At 33.7% G+C, this 24,913-nt stretch overlaps 1 protein-coding gene across 2 annotated transcripts in view; it reads left to right on the top strand.

The window, feature by feature from the left end:
- The window catches only part of CAMKMT (calmodulin-lysine N-methyltransferase), a 220,748-nt gene that overhangs the window by 183,565 nt on the left and 12,270 nt on the right, over positions 1-24,913 (top strand). For both annotated transcript variants that reach the window (XM_087932410.1, XM_026695851.2), the window contains 3 exons: positions 10,535-10,609; positions 16,008-16,071; positions 22,037-22,168. In XM_087932410.1, coding sequence (XP_087788536.1) covers positions 10,535-10,609; positions 16,008-16,071; positions 22,037-22,168 — 271 coding nt within the window. The remainder of the gene's footprint in view (positions 1-10,534; positions 10,610-16,007; positions 16,072-22,036; positions 22,169-24,913) is intronic.

Here is a 24,913-nt window from a genome sequence, read left to right as displayed (position 1 = left end):
TTTGCTGACTCTCATATTTCTCATTGGGAGAGGGAGATGATGAAGAAATTACACCTGCTAGGTTTTACGGGAGATGCCCTGGGAGATTATGGCCTTAAGGACACCCAATTTAGGGTAGTCCAACGGCTTGTGGACATTAACTTGCAATATTTACGAGCCAGAGCTAACAAAACTTGCTCCACTCAGATTTTCAGCCAATTTTATAATTACGGACTGAGGATGGCTTCTTATTTTTACACTCTAAACATTGCCAAGTATAAAAGAGCTTTCTTCCTAGCACGCTTTAATGTTCTGCCCTCAGCACTACTGGATGGGTGATTTAAGAGGCTCCCGATTAACGAGCGACTATGCCCCTGTGACAGAGCTGAGGTTGAAACTGTGGAGCATGTCCTTTTATATTGCCCTATGTATAACACAGGCAGATCTAAGTTACTGTCCCCCCTTCAAACGGACCCTTCTAGAGCCAGTTGTTAGTAATTTGTTCTTATATTGTCTAGGGGATGGCTCCTCATATATCACTTCTTTGGTTTCCAAATTTTTTTAAGAGCTGTAACCATCAGAGGAGAATGCTGTAATTCCAATTAGTCAAGTTTTTGGTAATCATTGTTCATGATTAATTTTCCCATGTCCTTCTTTTGTTGTAGTTCTGTTTTGGTCTGTGACCGCAAATAAAGTATTATTATTATAAGGATTAATGGAGAGGCAGTTTCTGTAAGCAACACCATAATGTTTCCTTCCTGCCTTCCTTACAGGATTAGGCCAATAATTTCTTCTAACAAGTGGTTCTCCGAACTGCTTAGAATGTTAACAACCAGTTCTAGTGAATAGGTGCGAACTGGTAGAAACCCACCCCTGGTCAATCCCAAACATTTCAAGATAAATCTGAAAAAAATCTGTGCATAATCTGGAAAACTGCTGGCAATTCCTGTAGACATTATTTTTTAGTTAAATCATTATATAAAGTAGTGTCCTTGGTTTTTATTTTCCTACCTCTAAGTGATTCTAGAAGAATACTGGCTAACGTGATCATGGCCTCCAGCTCCAGGCCATTGTTTTGATGTAGATGTCCCTATGTTCTTAATGCTATTTATTATGTATGTCTTGATGAAATTAAACAATGGATAATAGCTTCCTAAACCTAACCCTTGTTAACCATAGTTATCAAGAAACATTAGCCCAGTTCATTTCAGACAAATTTGTATCTGTTTCTATGTTGAGCAAAGGACTAGCCTGGAAAGAGGTTAAGAAGCAAACAATTTTCAGATAATGATTGACCACGTAGTCCACTTTTTTAGTGTCATCCATGTTCTCATGTCTCAAAGTTATCTTGCTGGTCTGTTTTTTCCCCCTGCATGCGGCTTTTTTTAATGCAGTTACTTGGTAATAAGGATATTGCACTCAAAGCTTCAAATATTATTTTTGAATAGACTTATGTGTGCTTGTGTTGAACATGGAATAATCAAAAGATTATTGTTTGGCCCAAGATTAATTCATAGTTATGAATGACTAAAAAGAGCAGGATTTAACTTAGTGGATTTCTAGAATTCTAAATTTGATAATCCACTGCAGATGACTCCTTCTTTTTTACAAATACCTTCATAATATTTCACTTTCAAACCAGAGCCTGTAAAGGTTGAAGAAAAATTGAAACAAAACCATATTTGCATTCACATTGCAGTATCATTGCCACCTGCAATCAATATTTATTAAACTTTTGTTGCTGAGTCAATAATTTCACATTTTGAGATTTGCATGGTCACTTATTTATTAATTATTCTTTCCATTATTGCTAAATATAAAATGTGTATATGTTTGTGTGTTTAGAATATATAGTGTTAAAAACACACACACACACACAAACACATATTCAAAATTTCATTTCCAAGAAGACCTCAGGTTTCAGTTTATTGTGAATAAGCCTCTTTTTAGGTTTTTTTATGGACCGATATATTCTGTAGGTTTCAAATTGCCATGCAGTATATGTAGGACCATCTCTTGTCAAGATTTCCAACCTGGTCTTTTAGATATCAATCAAAACACATTTTCAACAATGTCCTCATTTACATTTATCTAATGTTTAAGGTCATTTGTGATCATTTGAGTGTATTTCAGCATATAGAATCAGTGAATAATAGATTTCAACTCCATGCTGTGAAGAAAGATTGTGTTTTTACAAGGCATAATGTTGTTTACTGGGTGTTAATAATCACTAATTAATAAACATATCTAGATTTCTGAAATGTTGCATTTTCTGCTTTGGAAAATGTCAAGTGTTTAACACACTGAGTACAATAGCATTTTCTGCTTTTATGCATGAAATAATTTCATTACAGAAAAATACATGATGTTGCATTTCAATATAGGTCATACTATTTATTTTTATGAACTATACATCCACATTTAAAACTTTTCATATAAATAGGAATTTTTTAGCCTACTGTATTCTTTAAGATCTCCTGATGTTCCTTCTTTTCTATTGATATCTATAAGTTGTGAATTATGCTAAAATTAATAGAATTCATCCGCAACTAAAATATGATTTTTGGATTACTGATTAATCCTAGTCTGCAAATTCCTTAATCAAAGTTATATAATTTCATAAATGTTCCTATAATACCTAGGCTTTAGTTATAGTTTGAATTATTGCTGTACACAATACTATATCAAAGGGGCAAACTCTGTTCGAGAAGCATGAATGGAGTTTTGTTTGGGGAATAGGTTGTTGTGTTTACCTTCTAAGAGTTGAAGCTCTGGCAGGTTTTCAGTAACTTACTGTTTTCATTGGTAACCCTTATTTCCCTTTCCTTCAATGAGAAACGAAGAGTATCAGATGTGTGAGGCTGGTCTGATTGATTTTGAATGTGGAGCAAATTAAGAAGACAGATTGACGACCATTTTTTTCATATAATTAAAAACAGCATAAATTGGAATATGATAAAAAAACAGAGAAGACAAAGAGAAGATACCGCAAACTGCCACAAGTTCCATATTTGTAGGAAGACATGGTTAATGGCACTGATGAAAGTCTTTTGTCAATAGTTTGATACTTATTTAATTTTATCTGTTGAGGTTTTTTTTCAGTTTCTTGAAATGTTAGCTTTTCTTTCTAATTTCATGTCATCAGTCATCAATGTACTCATTTTTTTAAATTACAGTTTTCCTAAGCCTCAACCAAGATAGTATATTATCATACGTAGCAGCAGGGGTGGGATTCAAATTTGTAACAACCAGTTCTGTGGACATGGCTTGGTGGTCATGTGACTGGGTGGACATGGCTTGGTGGTCATGTAATTGGCTGGGTGTGGCCAACTCAATATCACTCACATCGAGGCACGCATCTCCTCGCCTGGCCTCTCATGACTGTGGGGATGCTGCAACATTCGTAAGTGTGAAAAATATGAGTCAGTTTTTTCAGTGCCATTGTAACTTTGAATGGTCACTCCACACAAGCAAAGTACCAGTAAAGGAGGGGAAAAAAAAACTCCAGAGAGGTTCCTGAGACAAGAAGTCTAGTCCTGCCAAGAATGTAATTAGGGTTAATGGAGAGGCAGTTTCTGTAAGCAACACCAGAATGTTTCCTTCCTGCCTTCCTTACAGGATTAGGCCAGTAATTTCTTCTAACAACCAGTTCTCCGAACTGCTTAGACTGTTAACAACCGGTTCTAGAGAATAGGTGCGAACTGGTAGAATCCCACCCCTGCGTAGCAGTGGTTAATTGCTTTTCTAAAAAATCTTCTATGAAAATGAAGAATATTCATTAACTTTCTATGCTAGTTGTAAGAATTCTGTTGTGCAAATTATGATTATAGCAATAGCTATATACCGTTTCACAGTGCTTTACAGCTGTACCTTATAGAGTCAGCATATTGCCAACAATCTGGATCCTTATTTTACTGACCTTGGAAGGATGGAAGGCTGAGTCAACCTTGAGCCTGATGAGGATCAAACTGGCAGTCAGCAGAATTAGCCTGCAATACTACATTCTAACCACTGTGCCAGCACAGCTTCGATGATGGCTCTCTTATTTATTTAGAAATACATGACTTCCTATTTTAAATCTAAAATAAATAAATCTGTAAGAGTTTTAATCCTTAATGACCATACATTGGTCTTCATTGATAAAAATATGGAGGCTATATTTAGAGTTTCAAAGTTAATCATGTGTCACTTTTACCCAAAGTATTTATTGTAAGTTTTCAAGGAATGAGCTAAGTTTCACAATTAAGTTAGACATTTATCATCCATGTGGGATTTCCAGCAGTAAAAGTGATCCATGATGTCTACCATATCATTTCTGGGAGCAGACAATCAAAGCACAATAATCTAAGCATCTGAAAAAATTTTCACTAGTCTTTGTCATGAGACAGGTGTTAATAATAGTGCCAGAAGAAACAGTAAGCTATCTTTGTAAACAAAGCTGCATATGATCACAACTGTACACAACTGTATTGGGTGTGTGTGTGTAATCTTTTAGTTTTATTAATAAAATATTCACAATCTCTTGAGGATACAAACATCAACATTTTCAATAATGATATCTCTGATTTCTAACAATTTTAGAAAAACAAGCTATAGCTTCATGACAAATATGATATAATTTTCTGTCCTTAATTGTGTCAAAATTAAAAAATAAGGGAAGGTTCTTAATAGCAGATACAAGTTTTGTCTGCAAAAGATCTGAGGATAAATTCTTATAATCCTTTTGCCTAGAACTGGGCAAATCTGTTATCTAAAATACTGATAAATCCCAGTTGGACAGTGGACAAAGTTAATTCCAAAACATATCCAGTCTTTGTGCTTAAGTTTGTTCTCAAGATCCTCAAAGATCAGAATCTTTATCTGAGCATTGTATCCACCCATAAAAAAGATTGTTTTGGCAGACATTAGTATTATAATATTGATTATCTATTTATCTCTAACAATCATATTTTATTTAAAATTCATATGTTGCTTTTTGTAACTTGAACAAAGTGATACTGTATGATATTAATATGTACATGAATGAGAGAATAAAACTATAATTTTATAATTATTCAATTATATAATTATTCAAGAATTGAATTAAATTGCGTTAAATTACTCTGATTTCATTGGATTTTATCAAATTATAACAAACAATTATAATGATAAAATATCTCATTTTTTCCTGATCTTTGCTTCTTAACTGCCAAGCTAAACACCTGAATTTTCTAACCTTTAGTAGAGCCAAAGGAAGACTAAAATTAGAAGTAGAATGATCTGGGCAAGCAAAAGAGTATTAATGAAGTGATATAAACATTTGAGCTTTGTGGTAGAAGGAGACTGACAACAGATGTGGCAACGTTTTCCTGTGTACTTCATTCTTGATTTAGCTGACCATTCAACTGCACAGGGAAAAAAGACTATGTAGAGGCTGCCAACTGATAATTCTCTCTCCTCCTTTTCCCACCTTCCCAAATCCCTGGATTAACTGTACATGATAGTCTGGGAGAAATGGCAGCTTCTTATTCTCTGCAATTCATTCATTCATTCATTCATTCATTCATTCATTCATTCATTCATGGCAACTGTCTAGAGAAATCCCTGTAATTTTCTTGACAAAGTTTTTTTTAAAGTGGTTTGCCATTGCCTCCTTCCTGGGCACGAGAAAGTGACTGGCCCAAAGTCACCCACCAGGCTCCGTGCCTAAGGCAGGACTAGAGCTTAGGTTCTCCCAATTTCTAGTCTGGTACCTTAATTATTACACCAATTGGTTCTCTTTACAGCTTTACCATAATTATAAATCAATAGTTGCCTTTATTGTTTTAATTGTTTTATTTTTCTAACTTATCTGGGAACAAGAATGTTAATGAATAATACTGGTATTTAAAAAAATATCTGTATGCATAAATATGATATATTGTAGTATAATAAACATTAATTAAATTGTAGTGATAGCAATAGCAACAGCAAGGGCACTTAGACTTATATACCACTTCACAGTGCTTTACAACCCTCTGTGGTTTACAAAGTCAGCATATTGCCTCCAACAATCTTGGTCCTCATTTTACCAACTTTGGAAAGATGGAAAGCTGAGTTAATCTTGAGATGGACATGATCAAATTCTGGAGTGAGCAATGAGTTAGACTGCAGCATTGCATTCTAACCCTTGTGCTACCATGTAATATTGTAATTCTATGACTTCTGTTTGCATTTTTTAAGTGATTGAAAACATAACCCATTGTTTAACTTTGTAAACCATTTAGAGAGGGCTGTAAAGCACTGTGAAGTGGTATATAAGTCTTTTGTGTCCTTGTAAGTAGATATTGCAAAAAAGTTCAAGAATGAAATCATTTATTTCACTTTTCCCTTGTAACAAACAGTACCTGAGATTAGATTTGCATTGAAAATCACTGATGAAAGAATAGTTTCCCACTTAAATATCTTTCCATATTTTTGTTTAGCAAGGCTTCCATCCATTCATTGCTGTGTACTTCTTTATTTATAGTTTCTGTTTTCTCCATATTTGGGAATTTATGAGTTGGGGAATATCAGAGGTGGGATTCAACGGGTGTTACTACTGGTTCGATGATTATGTTTTGCGTGTAAGCTGTGCCTCCCAAACAGCTGATAAGCGCTGCGTGCTGGTGCGCAGCATTTGAAAAATCACTTTTTTACTGCTTTTTCAACTTCAGCTGTGCCGTGCAAAGCAGCTGAGGTTGAAAAAGCAGGAAATAAAAGTAAAGTAAGAGCCCGGGCGGGCAGGTGGGCCAAACAGCAGCAGACACAGAACTGGTTCTGTGTCTGCTGCTCTTCAGAGCTACCGGTCCTATAGAGCCAGGCAGAACCGGTAGCATCCCACCCCTGGGGAATATCCCACCCCTGATCAAATCGGTCAATATCAGTCAAAAGAGTTAAGGGAGCACTCTTTGAAGTGTGTTTTTGCCATGTTCCTGTAACGAACATTGAATTAGATATTTTTGACCTGCCATTCCAGCCTCCAAAGGAAGATACATGATAGCTCATCAAGGTGCAATATTCCCACATTTTATTCACAATGTAAATTAGAGCTTACCTGCATTTGGGGATTTAGTCAATAGCTTACTTACTGTATATGCCACCTCTATTATTTTTATTCATAGCACAAGGTGATGAACACATGTTATACTATGCTACTATTTTACTCACAACAACCCTGTGAGATGAATTAAACTGAGAGACAGTGACAGACCCAAAGTCAACTAGCTGGCTTTCATGCCCATGTCAAGAATAAAACTCACAATCTTGTAGTTTCTACCCTGGTGCCTTAATCACTAGACCAAACTGGTCTTTTTATTCTATTCCTATTTATACATATTTCCTAATTCCTCTGGATAAGTTAAGTTCTATATGAGTTAGTTGACTAAGATAGAATTATGATAGCTACATATAAGTATTCAACTTTCCTAAACTCTCCACTTTGTATTTAGGTAGATCAGTGGTGGGATTCAATTTTTTACTACCGGTTCTGTGGGAGTGGCTTAGTGGGCGTGGCAGGGGAAGGATACTGTGAAATCTCCAGTCAGAGGTGGTATTTGCCGATTCTCCAAACTACTCAAAATTTATGCTACTGGTTCTCCAGAACTGCTCAGAACCTGCTGAATACCACCTCTGAGTAGACACTGAGGCTGAATTATATGGCCCCATGTTGAGAATCTTGATATATTGTGTTTTCTTAGTAAAGATAAAATATTTTTGGAATGATGTTGATTTGCTTCTAGATAAACACATATAGTATCTTCCCAGGCTGATGAGGGAATAGGCCTTCTTCTCAGACTTTTTACTGCCTTTCAAATGTAGATTCACAAATGATAATTACCATGCATTGTGGTTTGAATTATACTACTGGGAGAAAATAGGATTTCAAGATAATAAGCCATTCCTTTCTGCCCTTTAACCTGTCATAGTTATAGTAATGTGTCCTTGTTTGGTTTATTTAAATCAATGATTGGATTCCATTAAAAATTGGAAAAGGGGTGATGTTATTTGTCCATTTAGCTCAATATGGAAGAATTTATAAAGCTGGCCAAAACATGTCTGAAATTGTGGAGAGGTGCTTCGGTTCAGTATAGATCGCACTGAAACAAATATATCAGAGGGATCAGACTTTGTATAAAGACGTTTCCTAAGTTGCACTGTGGTCTGCTTTGAAGGCAGATTTTCTTATCTTCAGCAGAGATCACCTGCTTCTTTTATCCATTTAATTTCCTTATCCCTAACTGAAATTGAAACTGAGAACCCTTTGCATGTCCTGCACTAAAGAGCTATGGTTTACTGCCCTTACATAAGGAAAATTAACATGGGATTATTAAAAGATTATTTGAAAGTTTTCAAAGATGTAATCTTGGATCTGCATCTGAAACTTCTAGAATAGAAGTAGTAAAGTGTGCTATTTCTCACTTTCCCACATTTGAATGTGTCTTAAGGATCTTGAAATGACTGCGATAATTTTTATGCTACCTGGAAGAAAAAAAACTATCCTGAACTTGCTCCAGGAAATCTATTCTGTATATATCTGGTGCAAAAGAATTTTTGATACTTTCTCAGTTAAAATGGCTAAGGGGAAATATCAGAAAGTGGCAGAAGTAAGCATGTGTTACTTCTTATCCCCTTCAAAAGCCGCTTCCATTACTCAAATCTAAAAACTAAATCTCTTTTCTGGTTTGAAATTATGTAGTTGAAAATGAATCACAGATATTTGTTCAAAATTTGGAGAGGGGCATTTAATGTATTTTGAGCCAGTTACCTAGCTTTTATGAGTGTGTGTGTGTGTGTGTGTGTGTGTGTGTGTGTACTGAAATAGCTAAAAGTGTAAAATAACAACTTGTTCAGTTATTTTATTAGAATGTATAGTTTAGAGTATGGTTCTTTTGAAATTTAAAAAAAATCTAATGCAAGAACAAGGTTAAGAATCCAGAAGCCTTCAAAGTGCAGTGGTTAATGCTGGACAATTACTGAGTCATCTTCAATATATGCAGGACTAATAAGAAGGATTTAGAAAATAAAAATAATCATGAAGTTTGCAGTTCTTATTTGTCTTCATGGATTGCCTTTCAGTGGAATTACACACTAGCAATGGCCTTTAAAGCTAGCAACTCAACCACTAGCTGCTATTGCAGCTTCAGGGTTTTTTATTATTATTAAAAAAATCAAAATCAAATGAAAACTAGCAACCCCACCAACTCACCTTTACCTAATTTTCACTGTTGTAACCTAAGTTTCCACGGAAACAGGGTTGAAAAAGCCGCCAGCAGCCAGCAGGCAGTCAGCAGCTGAGAGTGAGAACTCTCCTTTGTCACTTTCCACTAGTGGATGCCTGCTGAGCTCTGAAAGTGCCAGTTTGCAAAGCCACCTAGGTTTCAAAAATGTGTACCCGCTTTATAGTTTAAATGGGTGTGAATGTATGGGTCTGTATATGCATGCATGTATGTACTTGGGCTTGTGCAGTGATTAAATTAACCTACTGTTTTCCCCCCTTGGAATGGCACAATACATTCCAGGAGGGTAAATTAGTGAGTGAGTTCTACATTATTATTTTGTTAGTCTGATATTCTACACAACCTTCCCCCATGATGTTGTACATCAACAATAGTCTTTTTCAAGGATGTTAATTTCTATGTACATAAGACATATTGTAGAACAATAAAAACCATCTTTCGCAAAGAAAATATTATGAATAAACCATAAACATGAATCATATAAACCACTGCTGCAGATGATCTTAACCAGAAATGGTTGTCAATAGTGAAAAAAAAACTCCTAAGACAGAAATAAATATGTATCAGGATAAATATGTATCAGGATATATATTCCCCTTTCTTTCTAGCTTTTCTTAGCTTTTGTACCAATAATTGCAAATGAAACAAGTATTCTTTTAATCACAAAACACAAAAAACCACAACACAATAAATTTTGTAACAAAAGGACTTTTAAACAATATGCATATACTGTAAATATTATTCTTAAAGAAATAACCTCTCATTCTGGTTATTCATAATTTTGTTTTGGAAATGAAATTTAAAACTCTTTTTATATTCCAGATGTTGGAATTAAACATGAGCTAGTCAAGAACAAATCTTAATAGTATAATGTTGGCATATTTTCAAGAATGCTTATTCTCTGTTTTTCCTATAAAGCTAAAGGAAACAGTGGCTTTATCAATAAGAAAGTCAGTGAACACTTACCACAATAAGCAGAGAAACAAGAAAGCAGTATTTTGGTTTGTAAATGTATACTGCAATTCAATAAGCAATACTGCAATTTACTGTATACCAATTTAATTACTAAGGTGCAAAACTCTAGACTTCCTGTATATATCACTTTACTTACAGGAATTCTTTAACCAGCTGTTCATATAAAGCTATATTTATAGTGGATGTCACTAATGTATATGTCTATATGCACTCTTCATGATCATGTTATGTACTTTTAATAAATCAATTTTTGACTCTTGGTCATACTAAATGTACCTTTTTTTAGAAATGAAAAAGATAAAACACATAAGTCCAGTTTTAAAAAATATTTTCTTTCTTTCTAGCATTTTACGATGGGATAATGAGACAGATGTCTCTCAACTGGAAGGACATTTTGACATGGTTATGTGTGCTGACTGGTAAGTACATAAAAATAATAAAATTCATCTGAGAAAAAAATAGCTTTGCTGAAGTAATTGTACTGTGCTGCTTGCTGATGGCTAAGCAAAGTCAACAAATGAAGCACAAAGCCATCTTAACCTCAACAAATTAATATTCATCTCCATGTGACAGTTCTAAGGTAGTCTTCTATCTCACAGTAACTTCTACCACATTATTTCCCAAAGATTGATTTTGAGAAGCATTTCCATTTTCAGGAATTGCCTCTGTTTCATGCTTGATGTATCAGTAAATGGACGACTTAGGCAAATTGCAAATAATTATGGCTCAGTGAGGAACAGACTGGAGAAAAGGGAGTTTATCAACACAAACAGCTCAATTAGCTTACTTCTTAGGAAAGATCTGCCTATTGATATAAGAGGATATATATTCTGTGTTCCCATTAAATCTTTGGGAATTTTCTCTCCATTTTTTAAAGCTGCTCAAGAAAATAACAACAGGCATTTCCTTAGTGATACTTAGATGTTAAAAATAATAGTAAATCAATTTCAATAAAAAGAAATCAGAGAAAAACATATTTCATTGGTTGATTTGACAAATTACAGAATGCTTTGTTATGTATCTAAGTAAGTTTGGTTGTTGATATAAAATAATGTTTATTTCTGGTGGCTTATCTAATTGTATAAAGTCCACAATTATTTCAGTTGAAGTATATTTTGAAAATACATTTTAATAGGAATATTATTTCATATAAATACATAACTCAGTTTTGTGTAGCTTCTTGGATACCAGTTTGTGACAGTCCATGAGATTTTGGCTATTGACTTTAGTAAAGCAATTGGCATGCAAGATAAGAAGAATAAATATGCATTTTTAATGCAGATGTTCTTTATAAAAATATTCTAAGTGACTGTAGAAACTGAATAGTTTAAGGAAGAAACTAACAATTGTATCCTTTAAAATAGTGAATTAAATTCATAAGCTATAGACATGGTTTTGAAAATGCTTCTTTTAATAAAATATTTCTAGTTCTCTATAATGCTTTTCTTTGTCCTTTATTTTCTCCTTTTATGACTAACCAATGAATGAAACAGGCTTTCTTTTCCCAATGCATAGCCTTTCAGCAAAACTTCTTTGTTCCAAAAAAGGACAGACATGGGTTTCTAACTAATCACTGATAATGTGCCTCAGAGATGCATCATCTGATTAAAATAAGGAGCTAAACAACACCATATGATTTCAGCAAGTAATTTAGTAAATGCCTTCCTCACCAAATATTAGAATGGATACTCTGGGTTTCATTGCACAGATGAAGTTAATGCTGGACAGGATTAGATCAGATTAAGTATGAAAGTCAGATCAGATTCTGGCGGACGTGAGCAGGAGGGCAGCAGTCTTCTCAGAGGCTTAGACAGGGCTTGCATAGGGATGTTCTCCAGATTATGTGGGTGAAGCAAGGTTTGCCAAGAGATTTTGAGTTAAATTTGTTCTTCACACAAATATCAAATCAACCTGACTTTTGTACCTCGTTTATGCCTAATACTTACCCTGTCATCCTATTTACTGGGTAGAGAATATCAGAAACAACAAGATTTAACTTAACTTTTTAAAAACTATGTATTATTGTTGTCTATTATTCTATTGTCTAATGAATAAATTGCTAGAATTCCCAGAAGAATTGTTGCCTCACTAGGAAAAAAAAAGAATTGTGGTTAATATCACAAGTAGATATGAAATGCACCTAGTTCTGTGAATTTACCACAGTATTAAAACAAACATGCTTTAATTAATGCCTATTAAAATAATAGCACAACAGATACTTTTAACATTTAAAAAACTAAATTACATTTTGGTCTGGGACAAGGTACTGTATAAGCATACCCACATATTAGTTTGAGGAGCCAAATATTGCATTTTCCTTTTTCTAACAGAAATAACTTGCAGAGCTTATAGTGCAATATAATCTGAATTACTAGGTTGACATTAAAATATATTTTCATTTTTTTTTCTATTTGGAATTTTTATTAAAACAGTAACATTGGGTAATAATTCATTGTTATGTATGGGCTATCTTTGCATGTGCTAATGTTTAAGAGGTTTTGAAACTGTGTAATGAAAACAAAAAATAGGTATGATAATTTTGTAATATCCATTTAACAACATTATCCAGATCGTTGTCAGCTGTTAAGCTCTGGAATTAGAATACAGCCGAAACCTTGGTTCAAATATTAAGGGAAATGACAGATTCCTATTGTGCTGTATCAAGAAAATTGGCATAGTACGATGCTCTGATTAACTAGCTATTGGTACTACTTGATTCCATTTATTAAAATCAGAATAATGCAAGCTCCAGTCATAAATGAATTCTGAAGTCAGACTGAGATTCAAGTAAAATATGCATGATTATAAAACCCAATGTTCTGCTAAAATACTTAAATTATATCTATGCTTGCATTCTGATATTGAAATAGTTGATGTACAGAAATAGAAAGAACATTAATAAAGGTTTACAATATTTAGTAATTACTAAAAATCTATGTAATCTATGTCTATGACCTAATTCAGATATAAAATAAATAGAAAAACAAGATTAAATAACTTGCAACTAGCTAACCCACAATTATGAAATTTTGGGAGTACTGAATAAAGAATATTCAGACAAAAAAAATAAAACAAATATCAGACAAAAAATATTTCATAGTATTGTGTACTTACAATGCAGAATAATAAGGTAAAAGGAATGCAATACTTTTAGGCAAGTTTGTGTGTATAGTTTAAGGCACATAAGATAGGAAATGGTTTCTTCAACAATTATATAAAGAATAACTGGAAGTAAATTATCCATGTTAGTTGTTTTATACCATTCATTTATCAAACTGTACCCACAACAATCCTGTATTAAATCTCAAACTATCTTGTAAATTTATGCTGATACTTTCAATCATGGCTTGACTTACCTGAAGCTACCAGAACAACTTTGCCACTGCAGATGAAATACCATTTAACATCCAGGAATTGGGAAAGCATTGCCTAGAAGGGGAAGCCTTGATTCTCCGTCTTTTTTCTTTCTTTGAGTCATTAAGTCAGGTGTATTTTTGTATTTCCTGTGGGCTTCCAATGGCATGCAGCATTTTAAAAAGTGACTATAGTGGTTATGAATTTAGCATGTAGAGCCAAATATTGAGGCTTTTTTTTAAAAAAAGAAAAATGTTAGTTCAATTTATTACATAAACAATGGAGTAATTGTTGGTATCTGAGAATGGAGCAGGAACTGTTTTTGTGGCTTTGATTAATGTAAAGGAGTAAGGTTTTTTTAAGGGAGTTTCTGCTAGAAACAAATAAAAACAGTGATATTCTTTGTCAGAAAGTACAGAGCTAACAGGATGGCAAGAAGTAAGAGGGTTTGGGGAGGTACAGATTATCACCTGGATTTTAATAGAGGAAGTATCTCTACTTCTTCAATGTTAATATGAATGCAGGTATGCATTTATTTCAGACATCAGTCCATCCATTTACAGATGGTTGTAGTTTCAAGACTGGTTCATGTGAATTCCATTTCTGATTTTCTCCAATAGCTCTCACTGCAGTTAGCACTAACAGCATATTGTTATAAAATACATGATAGGTCATACTACCAAGAACATGCACGAGGTTGTCAAATTTTATAATAATAATTTATTGTTCATTTTGATCAAGTTTTCCCATTTGTTTTCATTTTCTGTAAGGATCTGATGGTGTGAAAATAAGAACTCTATTTCTCCCAATAATGAATGTATTTCAATGCATGACAGCTTTGTTGTTTATTGAAGTTATGCAGAGCTGCTAATGACAATGAAGAGCGAACAACTCACATTTGTATCAGAAGCATCCTGGATGGTGGCACTTGGCTATAATATTACATGCAAAATAAAAAGATGTGACATTGAAACTTACTAAATGTAAACAGATATCAGTGCTTCACAAATGCTAGCAATAATTCACAAAAAAATGTAGGCTTCAACACAGAATGTCATATTGCCTCCATATAATTTATTTTTCTGGAATCTCTCTCCCCTAAATGGGCTTCCGTATATGCTAATTAAGCCAAGCCACTCAATCATTCTCCCTACACTTCTTATTCAAATGGCATAGAGAACAACAGAAGTTGCAATTTTGATATTCAACTTCATTTCAATTGGTGAGTCTCCTGGGCCAGTGAAAATCATACCACTTTAGTCCCAATTGGAGATACACAAGTTGATGCAAAATCAATTGGTTTTACTCCCAATTGAAAGAGTAGAGAACAACTCTTTCAATTGGAAGTGAATCCAATTGATATGCCGCTCTCCCTTTTTCTTTTTGATGTTTTGCAGAAAATAATTAACATACCAGTTAGGTTCACCAGATTTTGGGGGGCTTGGAGTGGCATGCCTGAAGTCATATTCCTACAATTTTTTAAAAATGGGGACACAAGAAAACTAAATTGGGTTTAATTTATAATTAAATGTAATTAAATTAAAGCAATGCATCCCATTAATGTAAATACGGTAAGAGCAACATGCATTGCATCATTGCAACGTTGTAATGCTTTCCACAGAGCTGACTTCTTTGCAACTCTTGCTGGAATTACCATGGAATCAAATTAATCTCTCTAGCAAATTGATGAGAGGAAGGAAGGAATTTTCTCGCAATTTTTGTTATGCTTCTTGGGTAAAAGTAGTGGAATCTTGTTTTAAATAAGATTAAAATAGATTCATTTAAAAAGTTTTAATTATAACAAGAATGACAGCCATTTCCATGGTGGTGCTCCATATACAAAAAATGCATAAACAGACATAAATATATAAATAAGCATGTAAGATATACTGGGCAAATATGAATTATCCTATCAATGAGGCAACCTTGTTCTTTTTTTAATTATTCTGCAAACCCTCTGTGATAGTTGGTTAAATAAATTTGACACTGCCATGTTTATTTTTATTCTGTCTTCTAGTGTCTTGTTTAGCTTTAGATAGATTTGTTTGAGAGTTTAAAAAACTACTGTACAAATATATACATATTTTTAGAAATAAGCAAAATAAATAGAATCTTTCTATAAAATGTAGAGGACAGCCTGTTTTAATATTAATTTCTCCTCCAGAAATAGAACGGAATTTATTCATTGTATATTGTATTAATTCTGATTGTATAACCTAACTACTTATCTTAAAAGTATTTCAGTTAAAAACTTGTCTTGGTAATCCTTTGGTCTTTAGTTTCAGACAAATGGTTACAAGTTTCAGAATTTGTTTAGAAACTATGAACTGAGAACAATTTAGATTCAGTTTTTCTTCATAGCAGTATATAAACATATGTAATTAGCCTTATACTTATCTGCATTAAAATCATTAGAAATAAAATCCCTTTTTAATCTGAATACTGTTCCATTTTCAATGTCAGCCTGTTTCTGGACCAGTACAGAGCTAACCTGGTGGATGCAATAAAGAGATTACTTCATCACAGTGTAAGTATGTTTCTATTTTCTCCTGAACATGGGCTTCAGAATAATTAGTCTGCACACAATGATTGAGAGAGTAATGGAATGGCAGGATTAACGTCATGTAATACTTTAATACTTATTATGTCCAACTTCAATTGAGTCTTCTAATCTATCAGATTCCTTCCTAATCATAAACTAGAAAACTTCTTATACTTGGCCTTCTGATAAGGAACACAGTGGGAAGTAAAATAAATGAAACTGCTTCAAAGATACTGGGAGATTATTTTTATCAAAGCATTTCTTGAGTATTTTCCTTTGATAGCAATGTCTTCATATTAAAGTAAGATTCTGATATTGAAAATTTTTATGTTAGCTGCTGTCATGTGTAATCCCTTCAATAGTAACCTTTGTCATTGTGTATTTATTTGTTACAAAGTGCTATTTTTATGGCTACTTATACTAAATGAAGTGTATAGTACAGTAATTTTGTAGGAAGTGAATAAATAATCTTGATACGTTGAAATTTTCTTTTATATCAAAACCCTTAATATTTTCATGTCCGTATAGATACAGAAGTTAAATCTTAACCTGACCCAAAGATGGTTGGAAACAGATTCTGAATGTATGAAATACTTAGCAAATAAATGAATATGAAATATACGTTCAGTCTATGCTTAAAAGAAGTTATTCTGTCATTGCCAGAATAAAAAAGCTTAACCTTGTCAAAGCCATTTTTGTGAAGTGAGATGAATAACAACAAATCAAAAGTGACTTTTTCTAAAGAGAAGCATTGCCAGTCTCAACCACCAGGTCTAGTCTATTATTGTTGCAGTTGTTTATTATATTTCAACAACTAAATAATAATAATAGTATTTTTTAAAGAAAATGACTCGCCCATCTTCTCATTCTTGACCTTCAACAAACAACTAGGTTGAGCAGGAATCCAGAATACATGAAAATGTTAAAAGCCCAAATGCTATTGGACTGCTTGTTTCAAGAAGAGTAAACTCCGAGGACCCTACTGAAAGCACATATTCTGTAGTTTCATGAAGTGATTCACTAACTTTATGGATTCAGAGTTGTTACTTCAAGTGTTTCTATTGTTACTTCAAGTATTTTCTAAGAATTTTATTTATATGCTTATCTGGAAATGATGATGACTGTTCTCTAAAATACCAGAAGAATATACAGGTAGTCCTTGGTTAATGACTCGCTCAATGACTGCTCAAACTTATGATGATGCTGAAAATGTAGATTTATGATAGCTGTAAAAACATCCCTACTGTCATAGATTTATGATTTGGGTGATTAGCAACCAGTGCACATTTGCAGTGGTTGCAGCATCTCACAGTGATGTGATTGCCATTTACAACTTCCACAGCTAGCTTCCAACAAACAAAATCATTAAGCCCAATGTCATGTAACAGTAAGTTGTAAGTTCCAGTTACATGACATTGGACTTAATGACTGCAGGTGATTCATTTATTGACCTCAACAGAAGTGACAGAAGTTGGGCATAGTTACATAATATTTCACTTAATGATCATGCTACTTAGTGACAGGGTTGCTGGCGTCAATTGTAGTCAGTAAGTCTGTATGAGAGACTTGAACTTCAATCTCCTATTGAACTTAGAAATAATTATTTCTGACTGGAAAGAGAGTATTGTTTTCTGAACAACTCATCATAGTGCAAGTCTTTGGCGGATGCATATAGAGCTGATAGAGTAATTTTGACATACCTATATTGCAGAGTTTTACATTTGACAGGTCACTGAGAACTTGAATCCTTTGAAGGGAAAACTCTTGATCTCCTGAGCAATATGTCCTAAACCTTTTTGCTACCATCCATCCTTACAGAAAATCCAGGTCCTACAATCTGTGCACTGAGCCAAATGATTCTCCTTATGGTTTGATGAAAGGCTATTCATTTCACAGAGGTGCATAAAAACAGTGATTTTATTAAAATTTAGTTCTGAGCATTAGTGACATATTTGCCTCTATGGTCCTCAACTTGTGTTTTTCTACTATATCCGAGAATGAGCCAAAATCTATTATCTATATTACAGTATAGTTTTATGTTTAATTCATACTTGCAATTTTCACTAAAACATCTAAATATTTTCATTTTCCAGCATTATTCTTTATAGAGCTATATCTTCCTCAGTAGTCACTCCTGGAAAATTAATACTGCATTTGTGTTTTTCCCAAATGAATTTCATTCTGCCACTGTGATCTTCTGTTTATTTTTATATGATTTATTTTGATGACACTTTCCCTAAGTGAACAGTTCAGTAGTTGCTATATGCCCTTGCTTCAGGGACGGTATGCTGATAGTACAGCATTTATATCAGATCTTTTATTTGTGGAGCAATCTCCAGAAAGATAGGAATGCTACCATCCCTTTGCATATGTCCATAAATTTCCAGTTTTATAGGATTCTCCTAGGATTTTAGCAGTAGATAAGAATCAAATAATTTTGTAATAGAAGCAATAATGGTGACCAAATTTCAAGAACTGTGCAATTTATTCAGCCATACCAGAATGATTGATCACATTAAATTTGGAAATCCAATGCAAGTAGTAGAATAGTCAAAGTTTGATTGGCTGGAAGGGTAGGTTTATATTGAACTGAGCAAAAATCTTGTTAAAAGGCAATGTTTTTCAAACCAGCTGCCTTCAGATAAATCTTTTCAGGTTGATTTTATCTCTCAGAAAAACAAAAGGTCTGGATGAATGGCACAGGGTGTACTTAACTAAAGCAAGGCATTTCCCAAATCTTCCAGAATTCACTATTCCTTTAAATTATTTCAAAATATCTTTTAGAATGCAGCAACAATCTTTGGTGGCTTTTGTACAGTACTAACTTAACAAGCTTTATTTATTTAGAGAAGATATAATTTAAGGGGCTAGGATGTTGCCATTTAAGTGAGGTGTAATATTTAAAGTTATATATTTAAAATATAAAATCATTTGTGTTAAGAAAACGGTATGCAGCATAGGAACTTGTAACAAACCATATGAAATGTTTGTATGTAATATCCTTATGTGAAGATAAAAATCTTCTCTCAGAATTACACAATACTGAATTATGATTCTATTCATTGTTTTTGCACCAGTTTGCTTTTTACCAGTTTAAAAATCATGGGCCTAGTTGGTCTTTTGGTAAAAGAGATAGTAGGAAAATAGCAATATCAATAGCATATACTGCTTTTAATAACATATTGTGCTTTACAGCCCCCTCTAAGCGGTTTACAGAGTCAGCATATTGCCCTCAACAATCTGGGTCCTCCTTGCCCAGCAAAAGCAAACAGCCGTGGACTTAATAGCCAGCCATCAACACCCCAATCAAAACATCTAAAAAGCCACATACAACAGGTACCATATAAATACCACATACAGAACAGTCCAAAAACGCACACACTCCTAAAGATAAGTTCTCTGAAGATGGGCTCCAATACGAGTCTGAAAGCTCAGAAAAAAAACCTGCTGGTCTTGGTGACCAACTCAAATTGGATCCTGCAACATTATCCTGGGATAAGTATATGTATATTCACCTTCATTTGCAATGCCTAACATGGCACAAAAGTCCTCAAATTTGGAGTGGGATGCAGCTGCTATATCTACATTCTCTTCTTTGACTATTTTGTAATGCAAGTAATCTTCTAGGCAACATTCCCAGCTTGATGCCTTCCATTTATGCATGCCAGTTGACAACTGGCAATTGCATATGGAAAGCACCAGAATCATTGCATTGGGGTGTTGAGGGCCATTTCTGCCTTGAAGCCAAACTTCAACTCCATTTGGAAATAAACAACATTGAAATACAACACATTCCAATACGTTATCTAAGAATGGCAAAATTAACACTGGATGGCAGTTATCAGGAGCAATAAAATCTAATCTTTATAAGGTGGCCTCACAATTGCTTTCCTTAAGCAAGTGTGTATAAGAACATCCATCTCTGATTCTATTGAAATAGAATCAGTAACAGTAAGAATGGTTTTTTATTTGAAAAATATCCCATAAGCTGAAAAGAATCAACCAGAAGTTGTACTTCAGTCACAACTTTCCCACAAATTTCCAATGAATAGCCTTGGGCAAATATAATAGTAACAAAAAAGTAAGATTTCCATCACCATCATTACAGTATAAAATAAAAAATGTATTCTCAGTCATATCCAATTGTGCTTATTACAAATCTTCCATTATTTGTATTTTGTTTGTTAAACCTGGTATTCTTTGTCCTCAGTTCTGTAGGATTCCAAACTATTGACATAGTTCATTACCTGGGCTGAGGATTTTTAAGAGTGAATCTATTTAAAACTCCTTATTCTAAACACAATTCAAGGCCTTGGCAGGAGGATCACCTAAGCCAATTCCTAATGCCTCTCTGAAAAACATCCAAATTTATTATCCTCCTTGATTAGATCATCAGATTCATGGGTATAGAAATTATAGATCAAAATTACAGAATCATTATTGCCTTCTATATGCAGTTCAGTATTCCTAAATCTAGTACAGAAGACTTAACCAAAGATATATTTATCTACGTAGGTTGGAGTCAATATTAACTAAAACTTGCCTTTGGTTTAGAAATTATATGCTTTGCTTTGGCAAGGACATGAGATTCTTCCATGTCTGAGAATTACGATTTTGAGCCATAATTGTTAAAGTACCCTATTTTATTTTTATGAAACCTCTGTGTCTTTTTAAGGTTTAGGCAATATTTATTCATCTGAACACCTAGAGTCTGCATGGGATAGATGATAGTGATCCATGCAAGTTAACAAACCAGTGAGAGGAAATTCTTATTTCTTGTTATTGATTCAAAAGCTTCATATGTCCTATTTGTTTGCTTTCTTAGCAGAAATCAATTGGAAATCCCAAGCTTGGTGTATGGCAATTTGCTGCCAAATTTCAGTAATACAATCCTGGGGGTCCTGGGGCTAGTAAAACTGATTTGAGAGCTACTTGAAGCACAATTCCCACCTATGGTCTATATGATCCCAGTAAAAACAATTTGTATCCTTCTGTTGACTTATAATTCCTAGAAGCCTTTTAATTCAGTGATGAATTTTTAAAAAAATTTACAGGGGTTTTCTTACTGTATCATGAACCTATTATTTCTCCATCATGGAACACTTCATACCAAAATGCACCAATAGGGAGACTTGCATTTTCTTGATACATTAAACAGCACTGCTAGATACAAGTTGAATTCATTATCAGTGTTGTTTCATTATGAAAATCTACTGTATATTGAAGCAATAAAATAGATAAAGAGTGGTTAAATTTATTGGATTAAACCCCAAATTTATGCCAAGAGAAGGATGCTCTGATCATGGGTTTTTCTACATTCTCCATTCCATTCCAGTTCTGATAAAACTTTCAGGGATATTTGGGGTCCACAGCAAAGCCCTGATATGTGGCATATGGGACAGTGATAGCAGACATTCATTGGAGAAAAAATCTGAGGTAAATGTCTAAAGCAAGCAAAGCATAGGTTATCCCTTTCTCCACTATGGCTCCTCTGTTCCTTATCAAAGATATTTTTTGTAATTCCTACAAACACTGGAAGAATCTTTTCTGATAGCTGTAATGGGAGGAGAAGTGTAGAAAATTCATTGTGAAAGCACATCTCATTTACACAGTTTTACATACAATATCATTTTTACAATGACCTCAATTCTAACAAAAATTAAACATGTCTATGGATCTATTTTCTTTACAGCTTATAACAATTCTCTTTAGCAAGTTGATTTAATAGAATAATTAGACAAAATTCTGAGGAAAAGATAAAATAAATTTTGATAACAGTCAAGTGCAATTATTCATGTTTGGTGAAGATTTTTTTTATACTATTTATATATTTCAAGAACTTCCTGTCCCTATTTTTCATACCATTGTCCATTTTAATAATTTGTTAACAAGTTTATCAATGTTATGTTACAATTTAAATAAAATCATATAAATGTTCTTAATGTTTTAGGGAAAAGCTCTGATATTTGCTCCACTTAGAGGAGATACTCTAAACCAGTTCTGCAGTCTAGCTGAAAAGGCCGGTTTTTCTATCCAAAGACATGAAAATTATGATGAACGCATCTCAGACTTACACTCTAAGGTTAGTTTTCTGTTCATGGTAGATAACACTTTAATCCACATTGCATTTTGAAGAGATCATGTTCTTTTGGCAGGTAACCTAAATGTTTGATTAAAGTACTCAGGTATGCTGCTTCTAAATAATTATTTTTTGTATCTGATTATTTTGTGTGGAAGAGCCATCCTTTATCTTTGCATATCTAGAAGACCTTTACAGAGGCTTTGCTTCATCATTTCCCCAGAATTAATCTGTTCATTCATAGGGATCCAATTCAAAAATTCAGGTGTTTAATTTTGTTCATACATATCTATTAAAATAACTGTCTATATTTGAGCCTGAAGCTTATGGCAATTAACTTTATTAAATATCAAAAAATGTGAAATTAATTAGAATGTCTAATTGTATCATATCATATTTTAAGTCCACATTTGATTTATGAATGTGTCAGATGATAGCTTCAGATAGAATGATTTCACACAGAATGTTCAGGTTATGAGGCTATCTGTGTCTGATCTCTACATTACAATAGTTAACCAAAAGTACTTCTCTAAATATGATTTTAAGCTTGTTTTCTTAAAGTAACTATTCTCATTTTCCTCTTTTATCACATTAATAAAAGTATAATGTAATGTTGCATTGGAGACTTCATACTTCATAAACTAAATTTCCTAAATAACTGCTTCCAGTCCCATGCATTTTAACTCATGGACCAGGATGGTGATGTTCATTATACTAAAAGGAGAAACAGGATTCCTCCTATTCTGATTCCCAGCTTTGTAACATTATACATACAGTTATTTTCAAAGAGGCATTTCAGTAGTGTTTATATTACCTCTAAAGTGGAATCCTACACGTAATTGTTTGAAAAATTCTCCTTCCTCTTAAAAAATTCCGAGAAATCTTCTACCAATTCCTCTATCAAGGACTATAGGAAAGAATATTGAAAGTACATTTGTATCACCTGAGTGGGCTCAGAAGCTAGTTTCTGATCTTAATTTTAGTCTATTTTTTTCCCACTGTGTTCTTTAAACTTTAATATTAGAGAATGTGTAGCATGCATGCATTCTTAGTCTAAAGAAACTTATAGATAGACATGAGTGATCAGTGAACTATGGCCAAGTTAGACCTGGATAATCATGCCGCAAAATACTGTAACTTGGATTCACAAAGAAACTGACCTCAATTTTAAACAGACAAAAAAAACGTCTTCAATAATGGAATTTACTTTCCAAAAGATATATAGTAACTGCTAACTTATACAGAGCTAAAGGAGAATTTAATAAAACCCATAATGGCTATTAACTATTAAGCATAATAGTTCAAAAAAATAACAGTTGTGAGTAGATATTATCCAAGAGACCAAGGTTTAATCCAACAAATGCTTATCATGTCACACTCAGATATCTTTCAGATTAAACAATATATATAGCAATAAGGAAACCTCTTCTCGAGTCTATCTCTTCTCCAAACTTTATTGCTTTCTAAACAACAAGAAAACTGCAATGATTATATTTCACTATCCTTTTATTGTGCCTCTTTATCCCATAAATCTCAGTATTGGAGGAGGGAGAGAATCTGCATTAGCTAATAATGGTACATCCTTGTGAATTAGGATAAAAGTGACTGCAGACCAATGGGACAAAAATAGTAGCTAATAGTGAATGAACTAAGGGCAAAACCAAGCAGAAATACATTATTTTCTTATATGTGTCTCAGCATGCCAGCAACTGATTTGCTCAAACAAGTGAAGCCCCATCCATGGGATGCAGGCAGCATGAAAAACTATGCCCCTTCCAGTCTGTGGAAAAAAACTTTCTCCATGGAACCGGTGCATGGTACCCAAAAGTTTTTCAGTATGACTTGGGCGGATGATGCCCAAACATTTTAAAAGAATCCCCAGAATTCCCCAGCCAATTTTGGGAGTTGATGTTCATGCATTTTAAAGTTGCTAAGATTAAAAAAAACATTGACATATACACACAATTAACCTGTATACAAAGCTGGAAATATTTAAAATTTGAGAGAATAACTGAACAGTGGCTAGTAGGTTGTCTTCAATGAATTTGCAATTATCCAGAGGATTGCAGAGCAATACATAGCCTTCTTGTCCATATATACTACTCTTTACTCAAAGGGTAAGTAAGCACACTAGCCTCATTTATATTCCCTCTAGGAAGGCTTGGACTTTATCTAAATTAGTATAATAATAAGTGAATCAGTGAAATGCTGTGGACATAGTATACTTAAATTCAGTAAGGCATTTGACAAAGTAGATCACAACCTACTCCTTGGTAAGCTAGAAAAATGTGGGATAGACAGTATCATCACCACCATGGATGGATGTGACAAACCCTACTCAATGCATAGTCCATAACAGAACTATATCCACGTGGAGGGAAATAAGTCGTGGGGTACCAAATTTATTTTTTAGGCCCAGTACTCTTTAATACCTTCATAAATGATCTAGATGAGGGAATAGAAGGGGAACGCATCAAATTTGCAGATGACACTAAGCTGCAGGAATAGTCAACACCCCAGAACATAGGCTCAAAATCCCCAAAGATCTTGACAGACTTGAACGCAGGGCCCTATCTAACAAAATGAAATTTAATATAGAAAAAAATAATATTTTACACTTAGGCAAGAAAAACCAACTGTATAGGTACAGACTATGTGAAACTTGGCTCAATGCCAGTAAAAATGAGAGCAATAGAAATAGCACTTAGACCGGGGTGGGATTCTACCAATTCACACCTATTGGCTAGA

This window comes from Pseudonaja textilis, chromosome 1 (genome assembly GCF_049901715.1).
Source record: "Pseudonaja textilis isolate UNSWEBS1 chromosome 1, rPseTex1.2, whole genome shotgun sequence".
NCBI classification, from domain to species: domain Eukaryota; kingdom Metazoa; phylum Chordata; class Lepidosauria; order Squamata; family Elapidae; genus Pseudonaja; species Pseudonaja textilis.
This window is presented reverse-complemented; position numbering and strand designations above follow the sequence as displayed.